The 13,644-nt window shown below is 32.2% G+C and overlaps 2 protein-coding genes across 4 annotated transcripts; both read left to right on the forward strand.

Annotated features, from left to right (window-relative positions):
• The first annotated feature begins 1,889 nt into the window (after positions 1–1,889).
• Positions 1,890–7,568, forward strand: LOC133687946 (probable ethanolamine kinase). Of its 3 annotated transcripts, none has more exons than XM_062107305.1 (12): positions 1,890–2,054; positions 2,385–2,619; positions 2,709–2,800; positions 2,878–2,984; positions 3,099–3,204; positions 3,607–3,729; positions 3,930–4,021; positions 4,691–4,775; positions 5,849–5,954; positions 6,041–6,107; positions 7,008–7,100; positions 7,178–7,568. In XM_062107305.1, the coding sequence occupies exons 2-12, from the start codon at positions 2,459–2,461 to the stop codon at positions 7,304–7,306; spliced, it is 1,161 nt and encodes a 386-aa protein (XP_061963289.1). In that variant the 5' UTR covers positions 1,890–2,054; positions 2,385–2,458; the 3' UTR covers positions 7,307–7,568. The 3 variants fall into 3 exon arrangements, with proteins under 3 accessions (XP_061963289.1, XP_061963290.1, XP_061963288.1); XM_062107306.1 differs by having other exon boundaries at positions 1,891–2,054; positions 2,481–2,619; XM_062107304.1 differs by lacking the exon at positions 1,890–2,054 and having other exon boundaries at positions 2,061–2,619.
• Positions 7,569–10,390: 2,822 nt separating this feature from the next.
• Positions 10,391–12,049, forward strand: LOC133689271 (UDP-glycosyltransferase 73D1-like). The gene has a single exon (XM_062109078.1). The coding sequence runs from the start codon at positions 10,458–10,460 to the stop codon at positions 11,937–11,939; it is 1,482 nt and encodes a 493-aa protein (XP_061965062.1). The 5' UTR covers positions 10,391–10,457; the 3' UTR covers positions 11,940–12,049.
• Positions 12,050–13,644: the final 1,595 nt, after the last annotated feature.

Genomic DNA, 13,644 nt, shown 5'->3' on the forward strand with positions numbered 1-13,644 from the left:
GGTCAAATCTGAACATATTTTCAACACACCGTAAAAACAAAAGAATATATTTCTTATCTTACTTCGTCCTCTCAATCCTTTTCCAGTAAAATAGAGTTATATTTTATAATAAATTTTTTTATTTATATGAATGTTTGGATAAATTTATTTACACCTTAATTAATTTTATAATATCTGAAGTTAATGATCATGTAAATTTCTAATGACCTTAAAATTTATAAAATTCAAACTAATAATTTTTATAAAACAAACTTAGAGTCTGACAAACAAGTTAAACTATATCTCTTAAAATTATTTTTTTAAATAATTATTATAACAAAAAATCACTATTTTTTTTTATAAACAGGTTCATGTGTGATAAGGCTTTTATAATTTTTATTTATTTATTTTTGTTTTCTCATTTCTTTACCTCAAAATTTAAATTACAAAATCTTAAATTTCCTTAACTTCATAGTCATTTCTTTATGAATTCCTGAGATTTTAATTTCCCAAAAATCATATCTTTGTTTCTTCAACTTTTTAACTTTAACTAAAAATATTAAAATATCAAATATTTATATAAAATATCCTCTTCAACTACTTTATTGAGTCTTATATTCCCTTTTCTTTACTTTCAAGACTCGTAGACATGTTTTTTATTTGGAAAAATTATTTTAGTCTTCCTAATATTTTGAGCGCGGTAATATTTTATCCCTAATTTTTTAAAAACTATACTTTACATTATACTATTTATATAGTTGGAAACACTTTATATATCCAGCAGATGTGCACGAACTCAATTAATGAGAAAATTCAAGAATATTATAGAAATTTAATATATAAAGTGCATGAAATATTATGGATTTACAACTTCTCCCTCGAGGTTTTTATCAAACACTACAAATACATCAATTTCTACTGCTCTACGGTCTTCACCAACATCAAGTCTGTCCAATTCTCTTGCAACCAAAAGCTCGTGTGCACAATTAAAAAGTAAAACTTCCTCTGATTTTGCTACATTAATTTCCATATTCTCCTATATAAAAAAATAATCTCCAGGTAAGACCAGTAGAGCAGGAAGGAATCACTAGGTTTGACGCCACACCATTGACAATAAAAAGGACATTGACATTTAGGTGATAAAAGAAGAGCTAACTCCGATTAATTTATTAAACATGTGATCTAGATTTTGAAATTAGAATAATCTGATAAAAAATAAATAAATAAAAAACTACATAACTCTTTTTTTTAAAGAAAAAACTAATGTTAAACGTTGAAATCACCCAAATAAAATAAGTAAAAAGCTGGTAAAACAAAGAATGTTAACTTATGATAACTCTTTAAACCTGTAACTCGAGTTATTAGACCGGAAGCACCGTACATAGAAAAATCACGAAGTTCAATCTCTAACTAATCAAATATTGAAAGATGAAATCGAAAAAAAATAATACAAAAGGTCCAAAACAAAAAATAACAATTAAAAGAATAAGAATCAAAATTAAAATAAAAAATAAATTAGAAGACAACTATGAATTTTCACTCAAAATGTGAAATTGAAAAGAAAAATCACAAAAAAATCAAAAGAATAAGAATCAAATTTAAAATATAATACATTATAAATTTAGATTGAAGGATAAAATTGAAAATAAAAAAATTATTCAAAAGGATAAAAAAAAACAATAAGGATCAAATTGAAAAAATAAAATATAAAAAATTTAGATTAAAAAATGAAATTAAAAATAAATAAAAATTATATAAAAAAACCAATAAAAAAAATTATATTATTAAATAAAGCCTTGTGCATACGACATACCAGCCGGAGCATTGTTGGTATTTTATTATTATTATTACTTTTCTACATTGAATAATACCGATGGACAGCGTGAGAAGAAAAGTTGCGATGACCTTTTAGGGTATTACATCAGCTTAGCGAGCCGACCTTGAGTTAAGCAACCAATCTCCTGACCGACTTAAAAAACGTCATCCATCCTTGCACGCATGTATTTTATGTGTCTGACTTGTTAAATAAAATAAAATTTTGGTGGATTCGCCATCAGGACTATAATCAGATTCAGGTATTTTCTTGCCATTGTTACTGTAATTTGTTTGTAGAGCAGCACATGCCCACAGCTGCTGCAATGCTTTCTTCCTTGATATTTCAGTGATAATTTCCCTTAACACAGTATTAACCCATCAATAGCCAGCATTTTAACAACCAGTTGTGGAGTCTTGGGTATCGGTAAATGGTAATTAGGGTTTGAATTTGAATTTGGGAGAATTTTCAAGGACAGTTGGGCGGACCATGATTTGGGTGGGAAGCAGAGATTCTTTTTGTTGTTGTTGAGCATCCCATTATTTTTAACATTTTGCACAAATGGGAATCTAAAATCTTAAATAAAATATAGAGTTGCGTGGTGGATCCCAATTCCCAAAATCTATTTTAGTAATCCGAAAGAAACAAGTCGGAAATATAACCAACATGGGGTCGCGTACTGAATCAGAGAACGAGAGAGAGATCTGGAAAGCAATGGAGGTAGCAGAGGGAGCTAGAGGAGATAACTCGAGCTCTCATGTTCTTCAATCTTCATCCCTCACCCTCGATACGTCCCTTTCCCTACCTGATTTGACTCCGCCTCTCATGTTCGTTTCTTTCACCTCTTTTTTTTTTAAATAAGAAAGTGAGAAGAAGAATCATTCGTGTTTATTTATTTTTTGTTCTTCAATATCAGAGAGCTGTGCAAGGATTTGTTTAAGAAATGGTCAAGATTGGATGATTCTTCCTTCTCTGTTGAGACGGTTTCCGGTGGCATAACAAATCTCTGTGAGCATTATTACTTTCTTTCGTATTTGCCTTTTGAACTTGAATAGGCAGACGTGCCTAAATGAGAATTTGTGCAGTGCTGAAGGTATCTGTGAAGGAAGAAGATGGAAATGAGGTGCCTGTAACTGTCAGATTATATGGTCCCAACACTGATTATGTTATCAATCGAGAACGCGAGCTTCAGGTGATTGATTTTCTATGATTACTTGTTACCTTTTAATTTATTGGATGGACAACAATTGGAGCTTTCATTTCCTTTGATATGCTTACAACAACAACAACAAAAAATTGATTCCAGGCCATCAAATACCTCTCGGCTGCAGGATTTGGTGCCAAGTTGCTTGGAGTATTTCAAAATGGCATGGTCCAATCTTTTATAAATGCACGAACACTGATTCCGCAAGGTAAACCATGACAACCCACTCGCTTCCTTTATTATCCCTTCCTTATTTTCATATGCCTTTAAATTCAACTTCTTTTGTTGCACCGCACCCCCTTTTAAGTCTTCAGTAGTGTATGCCTTCAACACAATTCACCGGTCTCAAAATTTGATCGAATTTATTTGCATTTATTTCTTGAAGACTTGCCTTTTACTTTTGATTATCTTGATTAACTTCAAATTTTCCTGACCAACCGTATAGCTATAAAACACATCTACCATAAATGATTACTTGATGAAAACACTGAAAAATTGAGTTTATGAAGGTTCTTAATTTTAACCTTTTTTTGCTTCTCTTTCCTCTCCTGCCCTTTCTCTCGCTCTCTCTCTCTTGATTTTCTTAACCTTGCATCCTCATCAATTGCAGACATGAGAGAGCCGAAGCTGGCTGCTGAAATTGCCAAGCAACTCCGTAAATTCCATCGGGTGGATATTCCAGGCTCTAAAGAACCTCAGTTGTGGAATGACATCTTCAAGTTCTATGAAAATGGTATATTTTCTGTCTCTAACTTGCTTCCTTGATTTTATGTTTCATAAGCATCTGCCCATTTTTATTTGAAATCAATTTGGTAAAGGTGCTTTCAACTTTTGTCAGTTCAACCATTGGATATCCTTGAATGTTGATGTAACAGTGATGCCATGCCCATTAGTTGTTAATTTTTCATTTTCAATGGCCACCTGTTGTTGCAGCATCCATTCTTCACTTTGATGATATTGAGAAGCGAAAAAAATATGAGACCATTTTGTTCAAGGAAGTTTACAATGAAGTTGTTGAAATCAAGGTGATCCTCCTTCCGTAAATTTTCTTTGTAATTGGTAACTTGTTAGTCTATCCTTTTTCTCTGAAGCTTTTGGCCTTAGAGACTAGTCTTTTGTACTTGCACCTTACATGAAACCTGTTTTTAAGTTTCCTAATGCGTTGACCCATGTTGTTAACATGCATTTGAAAGTTCAAGATTTTTTTAGTTTAAATATTTTGTAGGTACTTGAATGAAAATTGAGTACAATGAATAAAATGCACTGTTGTAGATTTTTAAGGTAGTCTATGCTAGAGAACTGTTGAACATGCTTTAAAGGATGACTTCCAAGACCCTTAGTAACTTGCACGCGATATTGTGAAACTGAACTAATTAACAGTCTTGTGTAGAAAAAGTATTATAAATGCCAGATGCTCCTTGTAGTTGTTAGTAATATATCTATATGTGTGGATTGAAACTGTTAGATGTATCAGGTACGAGGCAGACAACATGGTGTTTCCCTTGGCTTCCTTAGTTCCTTTTTTTTTTTTTTTATCTTGAAATAGCTATACTTATTAGTGTTTCATAATCACAGACGAGTTCACATTCTTGACTTTGGAACTACATGGGACTTCCATTTTTCAGTTGATTACTTGCAAGGTTTATAGTGATTCCTTCCTACTTATGGAGGTCTATTTCATGATAATTGAACAGGAATTGACAGATCTTCTCAATGCTCCAGTGGTTTTCGCTCATAATGACTTGCTTTCAGGGAATCTGATGCTTAATGACGATGAAGGTGTCAATGAAAACTGATTTTTAATATGCATTTTCCTCCATTTTACCCCTTTAACTGTTTAAATAGAGTGGCAGCATGTTATTCTTGGTATTAATATTCTACTTTGTTGGTTTCTGTCTTTAAATATGCATTATTTTTATAATCTCTCTCTATCTCAATTGGTGTTGTTTCTGCTCCTTTTCTGATGTATTTCAGTAGGGAACACATGGTAAAAGTTACAGATACTAAGGGGCTGTCGGCATTATATCTTCTAGTTGTAAACATGGAGAAATCAATCTTGGTTGGTCTTTCAAGAATTGCAGTATTGAACAGGGCCATTGCCAATGAATTTTTTAATCTGTTATTGAATCTAAGATACATCAAGTGTTGCAGGACAGCCTTGAGGTTGTTGAAATTTGGTGTTTTAGGTGGGAGCCAGATTTAGGGTATACGGTATTGGATTGATTATCCAGAAGATTTGAGGGTGAAGTTAGTTATGTGAATAGTAACCAAGGTACTGTAGCAATCAAGAAAGGAAGAAGACAGAAACAGCACTGGAGAAAAGAGAAGAAACACTCTAGGCATGCAGCCTGCAAACTAAACAAGATACTCTTGGTTCCATTATCAAAATGCTTATGATTACCTAAATTATGTGTTCCTTCTGTATGCAGTATGTACCAAAAAGCCTAGTGGTTCGAATCTAAGTAAGAAGTAGAAAACCAAATAGGAAAAAGGAAATGATAATTAATGGAAGAATGGAATTTTCTTATTAGGACTATTGCATGAGGTGTCCAATGACAGGGATTTCATTTGGATTATAAGAATGTCATTGCATTTTGACATTTTATTTTGATTATCTATTAATTAAAATTATTACAAGGACATGGGTGTGCCTCTGGCATCTGCTGTCATTATAGCTTCCAATTTGTCCAAAATGTTAAAGGCAAACAGAATTTGAAAATGCAGTGAGATTTCCCGAGACAGTGCCTGATGTGCTTACAGGAAATATTGTGCCAAAAGAGTGTTTTGATTTGCGGATATTTTTTCCTCAGTCTTGTACCATTGATCTCATTACTAATCTTATTAATTTTCAGAGAAACTCTACATCATTGATTTCGAGTATGGATCATACAGTTACAGAGGTTATGACATTGGAAATCACTTCAATGAATATGCAGGCTATGATTGTGACTACAGCTTGTATGTCTTCAACTTTTCTTCTTCTTGTTTTCTCCATTTTCAGTTGCATGTGTAGATTTGTTGACAATTGAATTCGTTTAATGTAGATACCCAAGTAAGGATGAGCAATATCATTTCTTCAGGCATTATTTACAACCTGATAAACCGCATGAGGTAAGATGGTCATTTGAAAATTATTTTTTCAATGGTATGTAAATGGACTTTTTAGTTTATCTATGACCTGCATTAAAATCTTTTTAATTCTGAATTATTGATTATGTTCATTATGTTCAAATCCTGAATGAGTTAGTTGTGCTTTATCATTTTGAAATTAACTAACGGGATTGAATTTCTTACTCCGCAAACATAGAAATGCAACCATGATATGTCTTTATCAGAAGTTTTGGTTTTGATCAAGTGTCATCCTCAATTGCGCATTTAAAAAAAGCAGTGGAATCTCCTTTGTGGAAATCTTCTGACATGTGGTGCCACCTTTATTTATTTGATCTATGCTATGCAGCTCTTCCATATTTTAGAAGATGCAAGAGGTATTAAATGGAAACATACAAAAACAAATTCCCTAAATAATCATATGTTAAATCCCAATGTAGCCTTTCTTCATTCTTATATCATTTTTCCGTTGAATATTTTGTGTGCCTTCATTTGATGCCTAACCCTACTTTGTGAGGTTTCACTAGCACCATGGATGTTTAATCTTTGTTTTTCAATGAATCATTGATAGTTAATCTTTCTCTTTCTCTTATGATTTTGCTACAAAGATCGTCTACTTGTGAGCAAACCTCTCTTTGACTCATTTTAGATGAACACTGGCATGGGAAGTTGAATTTTATTGATTATGAAGTTCACCTGTTACTTTGATCCTGAATCTTGGATCTTCATTAGTAGTTCATACTTCCCTGGGCTAGATGAGTCTGATAGCAGGGTCTAGATACACCTGACCCTATAAATGTATTCAAACTGCATCCACCTGTGATTTTTTAAGTTTTGGATTTCAAGGCACCGCAATTGGCTATTATTTCCAACAGGTATCTGACAGATCATGAATTCCTACAGGTATCGGACAAAGACATTGAAGCTCTATACGTGGAGTCAAACACTTACATGTTAGTTTCACACTTATTTTGGGCTTTATGGGCACTAATCCAGGTAATTATGACCCTTTATCTCTACCAGCCATGCCCACTAAACCATATGACAGTGATTGATAATGTTTCTATTAACAGGCCAAGATGTCTCCGATAGATTTTGATTATCTGGGTTATTTCTTCCTGCGATACGATGAATTCAAAAGGCGGAAGGAAAAAGCTTGTTCATTGGCACGATCTTACCTCTCAGGACAAGAGAGTCGGTAGTTTCTATTTTTCCCTCCTATGCATTGCAAGCACTCTTCATATGGATTCATAGGCAAACATTCTTGTATTTTTTTTTTCCTTAGCCATTTGAAAGAAAAGTTGAAAAACGAGTATATGCGAATAATTGAGAGGTAGGATGGATTCCTCAGTTCCATTTGTTGTAGTTCTTAGTCTTAGTGCATTTCTTCAATAACAACCTTGCTGTCTTTTGCCTAAGATACATTAGTTTAGGGTATCAATGAAATATCAGTTGGTTGAAATATATGTCAATTCCTCTTCCCCTCCCTGTCTTTCTTCAGTGTGCTGATAATTGTTTTATGAGCTGTGCTTGTGCTAGGCTTCAAAGCTGCACTCCTTCGAATCCATTATATAGATCAACTCTGTTAATGATAGCGCAACAAAATTGCTAACAATTGGCTCGATGTAAAAAATGTGTTTTGATATATAGATATTAAAAATAATTTTTAAAAAATAATAAAAATATTATTTTAATTCATTTCTAAATAAAAAACTTTGAAAAACAATTTTTATTATAATTTTAAATATCTCTAAAATAAATAACTTGTCGCGTGGTTGAATCAAATTTTTAAATGATCAATTTTAATATTCAATTATATCTATGTTCATCAACAAGAGATAAGAAAATCCTTTAAAATCATAAACATACAAGTAATACGAACAAATTAAAAATTTCCTTTTATACGAATGAAAGGTGTTATTTAGCTATTTATTTCAAATAATTAAAAGGCTAGGAAAAAGATTGGACTTATATTAAGAATTATGTGGCGAGCTATATTATTATTAAAAAAAAAGAAATTAAGTGACGCGAGATAAGATTGTTAAAATCATGATTTAACTCGTAAAATTATATGATTTTATGAGTTAATATATGTTTAATATACAAAATTAAAATTAATAAAATTAAATTAAAATCAGTAAAATCATAAAAAATCACATTTTAATAGCGATTTTACGATTTCAACAAAAACATACAATACATTGCAATAGTGCAATATATGTATGTTTCCTCCAAACCAATAGCAGCATGACATTTGTCCACACAAAAAACATGCTGCCAGCTACACCCTGAAGGGAATTAAGCGGCGCGAGGTGTTCATAATTTGCGCTAGAGATTTATACTCTCCTTCATTCATAATTAGGAATCATTCAATATTTATGATCATTTCCCATTTATTTTGCAAATAAAGTAAGATAAGTTGATTTAAAATAAAAACATGCTTAGACTAAATTAATTAATAAAAAAATATATTCCATATCACAATTCGACTGAGAATGTATATAGTTGTTCAATCTTGTCTATATAATTAAAAAAGAGTTACATTTTCTGCAAGCTTAAAGGGACATTTTAAACATCGAATTTAAACCAAGAAAAGTAATTTAAGTTCATTTTGAGGTCTTGTAAATAATTAATATTCTGAAAAAAAGAGAGGCCAAATGATTGCATATAATAAATAAATAAATAAATAAATAAATAGAGAAGAAAGAGAAACGGAGGGACAGTTTTTACTTCCAAAGAGTACAAAAAGAGCTTATCGCGTGTGGCACGCTAGCTATAGCATTATTGAGTCAATTAAACCAAATTATAAGTTTAGGAAAACTGCCCAGTATAATTTCCTTCTGGCTAAATCAAATAGAATTAGTCAAAGTCAAGTCAGCTTTACATGCAGCCATGATAGACCTGCCGCCGCAAGCAATATCAATTTAATTTAAAAGGTAATCTTCTAGTTGTTAGCTTAATAATAAAAACTTGAAATTTGAAAGGTTTTTTATTTTATTATTTTCAAACCTTATAATTGTTTATATAATAGTTATTGAAGACTTACATGATTGTTAATTTTAGAACTCGTAGGATTAGTCAAAATGCATATAAGCTGGCCCGAACATCCACATTAATCTTAAAAAAATTTAATTTAAAAAGTAAATCAAGATACTATTTTTTGTTATTTTTTAAAATTTATTTTTAATATTAATACATTAAATTAAAATAATTAATTTAAAATAAACAATAAAATAATTTTTTTAATTTTTTTTTTGAAATACAGTACCAGAAGTTACGGGAAAAGAAAACACTTTGCATTATTGCATAACAAATGGGCCAACTATATTCAACATTTATGGCTTTCATCCAATATCTCCATTTTAGATCATTTCACACAACAATTTATAAGATCGTTTTCACACACAACAATTCACACACACACACACACACAAGAAAGAGGTAAAAAATGAGGTGTTTGAAAGTTTAATAGTGGTTAATTTTTTAGATATATTTTTATTTGAAAATATATTAAAATAATATTTTTATATTTTTTAAAATTTATTTTTAACATCAATAAATTATAATAATTTAAAAATAAAAAAATAAAATTAAAACAAGAAAAAAATAAAATAAAATTTCATTTTTTAAAATTATTTTTCAAAAACGAAAACAAACAGCATTTCATCGTCAAATGAGAGCAGAGGCATGTCGGAGAGAATTATAATTAAGGCCACGGCCCATAGATTAACAGGGCCGGATATTGAATGTAATACAGTCAATTACTGGCTTCAAGGGCTGAATATGGTGACAAGATGATATGACTATTAACTTTGAATACAATTCCCTTCGTCCAGCCTCCATAACTTCCACAAGCAATCTTAACGAAAAGCAACAGGTAGAAGTTTCAATCCTTTGCTTACTTATCAACAAATCAATGTACAAAACTCATTTTTGAACTGCTCGATATGAACTCTATAAAACAAAAACAAAAAGATGATCATTTAGAGAAGCAAATCAAGGGAAAAAAACCAAGTCATGACAACTACTGGTTGCTCAGGCGTGCAGGTCGGGTCAAAATATGCAACATGAGACTCCACTCCTCTGCTCTCGAATTCAAAATCACGATCTACATGCGTTTGGACTTTGTCAAAGGCAAAACCCGATCCACGTCGGTCGAGTGAAGGAAGTAAAAAGGAAATTGCAACCTATATATTTGCTACTCACCTCAGAACTCGGTCTTGATGACTTGTTCAAAGTCAAGCTCACATAATAAGACTTGGCCAAGAATGGGATTGCAAAACCTACATTTGACAACCAGTTTTGTTTCCTCTCCATTTTAGTATAAGTAGAAACATTACCAGTCCTGCTGTAATGGCGCCTCCAATGTCTAGTCAACTGCACTTTGTGTTGATCCCGCTTATGGCACAGGGACACATGATCCCCATGATAGACATGGCCAGGCTCATTTCAGAGCGTGGTGTGACTGTAAGTTTGGTCACTACCCCTCACAATGCATCAAGATTTGCGTCAATAATCGAAAGAGCAAGAGAATCTAGTCTCCCTATTCGGCTTGTGCAGATACCGTTTCCATGCGAAGAAGTGGGACTCCCTATCGGCTACGAGAATCTTGACACCTTACCTTCAAGAGACCTACTGAAGAGATTCTATATTGCAGTTGCTAGGCTGCAGCAGCCATTAGAACGCATAATTGAACATGCCAAGCCTCGTCCAAGCTGCATAATATCAGACAAGTGCTTATCCTGGACAGCCAAAACCGCTCAACGTTTCAACATCCCACGGATTGTTTTTCATGGCATGTGCTGCTTTTCTTTGTTGAGTTCTAATAATATAAGGCTTCACAAAGCTCACCTTACTGTAAATTCGGATTCAGAACCTTTTGTGGTGCCAGGGATGCCAAAAAGTTTTGAGATAACAAAGGCTCAGCTACCGGGAGCATTCGTAAGCTTACCTGATTTGGATGACGTCCGTAACAAGATGCAAGAGGCTGAATCTACAGCTTATGGGGTTGTGGTTAATAGTTTTGACGAGTTGGAGCATGGTTGTGCTGAGGAGTACGGAAAGGCTCTAAAGAAGAAAGTATGGTGCATTGGACCAGTTTCTTTATGTAACAAGCAGAATTTAGATAAGTTTGAGAGAGGAAACAAAGCTTCAATTGGCAAGACACAATGCTTGGAGTGGCTTGACTCTATGGAGCCAGGGTCTGTTATTTACGCTTGCCTCGGTAGCCTATGTCGCCTAGTGCCATCGCAGTTGATAGAACTAGGTTTGGGTTTGGAAGCATCTAATAAACCCTTTATCTGGGTAGTGAAAACTGGAGAGAGAGGTTCTGAATTAGAGGAATGGTTCGTGAAGGAGAGGTTTGAAGAAAGGGTCAAAGGAAGGGGGCTTCTGATCAAAGGCTGGGCTCCTCAAGTCCTTATTTTGTCCCATAGAGCAGTTGGAGGATTCTTAACTCATTGTGGTTGGAACTCTACAGTTGAAGGGATCTGCTCTGGCGTGCCAATGATATCATGGCCTCAGTTTTCCGAGCAATTCTTTAATGAGAAGCTAGTCGTTGAGATTTTAAGGATCGGTGTGCGAATCGGCGTTGAGGTTCCAGTGAGATGGGGAGAAGAAGAGAAAGTTGGAGTGTTAGTGAAGAAAGACGAAGTCAGGAAGGCAGTAATTACGTTGATGGATGCAGGCGGAGAAGAAGGCAAGAACAGAAGGAGGAGAGCAATTGAACTTGGAAAGACGGCAAGGAAGTCTATGGAATTGGGTGGATCTTCCAACCTCAACCTGTCATTCTTAATCCAAGATATCATGAAGCTACAAAACTCAAAACAAGGCTAAGATTTTATTTACATAGATAATCAATATTGTCATCTTTCAATCCCTAAAGAAGTGCTTCAAATGTTTCGTAAGTGACTTTTGGAATGCATATTTATCATCTAATTAATTTAGCTCTTCCTCGCTTCTTTTCGTTGCCTTTTCTTCTCCGAGGAGGTGAACAATAATCAATCTTGCATGGTATGACTATTTCTCGGGACCAAACCTCATTATAATTATAGGATACTTGTCAAGTAACTGGTCACCAGCATGTAATCTCTGCCGTCAGGTGTTGACAAAGCCATCGATCGCGTCTGTATGTACAGTGAATCGCTGATTTTCTTCGTCCTCTGGGCGCCATTAGTCATTTGATTCAATCAACAAATTTAAATTTCCATTTGTTAGGTTATCAAATTTATAGTGTGGACTAAAAAACAACCCTGAAAGTAACATTTGCACATCCTCAACATGCATATAATTTAGAAAAGAACACGTAATTATTAGAGATTAGATAGTCAAGAAAAATAATGCATGCTATAGCTGAACGACAAACTAATATATATATATATATATATATATATATATATATATATATTTGAATTATTTTGATGGGTTAATATCAAAAATAAATTGAAATTATAATATTTAAAAAACATTTTAAAAAAATTATTTCTACCATACTTTCAAATATTTATATGAAATCATCAGATTTCATATTTAAATTTTCACATGAATTATAATAAATTAACCATCTTGCTATTGAAAATATATGTATTGGCTAGAAAAATCTTATGCCAAATTAAAAACGAGAAATAAGTAAAGTTTTCCAAAACCATAATCGATTTTGTACGTATGCACAACATCAGAAACAGGTTTTCATAATTAAGGAGACTAAAATATAAATCTTGTGTAAAGATTTGAAGGCAATTCAATCCCAAACCAACACAAAAGAGACTGAAATAGAAATGCTTGTAGATCATTTGTAGTTCCATAAAGGCAACAATTGATTATCAAGGAATCTATTAGTTATATAATTTAAAATTATCATATTAATTTTAGGACTAATATATTAAGATAATTACTTTATAAAAATATTATTTTTGAGATCTTGTTTTCTTAAATTATAATTACCATTTAGAGTTTACATTATTTCTATTTATTATGATTAATCTCAGTTATTAGATTATAACTAAGTTTTCTACAGGAAAAATATTGAAAATAACTAAATATATGTATATATCTTAAGTTTGCCAATTCTATATATATATATATATATATATATATATATATATATATATATATATTATTAGAAAAAAAAACATTGTAATTTAAAATGGATTTACTAATTTGATCTATATAAAATGTTTTCACAATCTAATCGCCTAAAATACAAGATGACAAAGATTAGTTTGAGAGATATAGTAAGAAGCAAAAAAGTTTTATATATATATATATATATATATATATATATATATATATATATATATCATTTACCCTCCTTCACTAGAAATCCTAGCTTCCCACTGTATGCGCAGGAATAATAATATATACCATTCATCAAAAGATTGAGTTAATTCTCTTCTCACTAGTGAAAGGCGAGTAGTTTGGTTATTTGTAAAATTGAGAGCGCTGTCAATGGGAAAATCGTAAAATATCCCATGCATCTCTCTAACTCTATAACTAACGTAACTCCCAAAGTTGGTAAGACATAAAATATCACCCTTCTCAA

This window comes from Populus nigra, chromosome 3 (assembly GCF_951802175.1).
Source record: "Populus nigra chromosome 3, ddPopNigr1.1, whole genome shotgun sequence".
Lineage (NCBI taxonomy): Eukaryota > Viridiplantae > Streptophyta > Magnoliopsida > Malpighiales > Salicaceae > Populus > Populus nigra.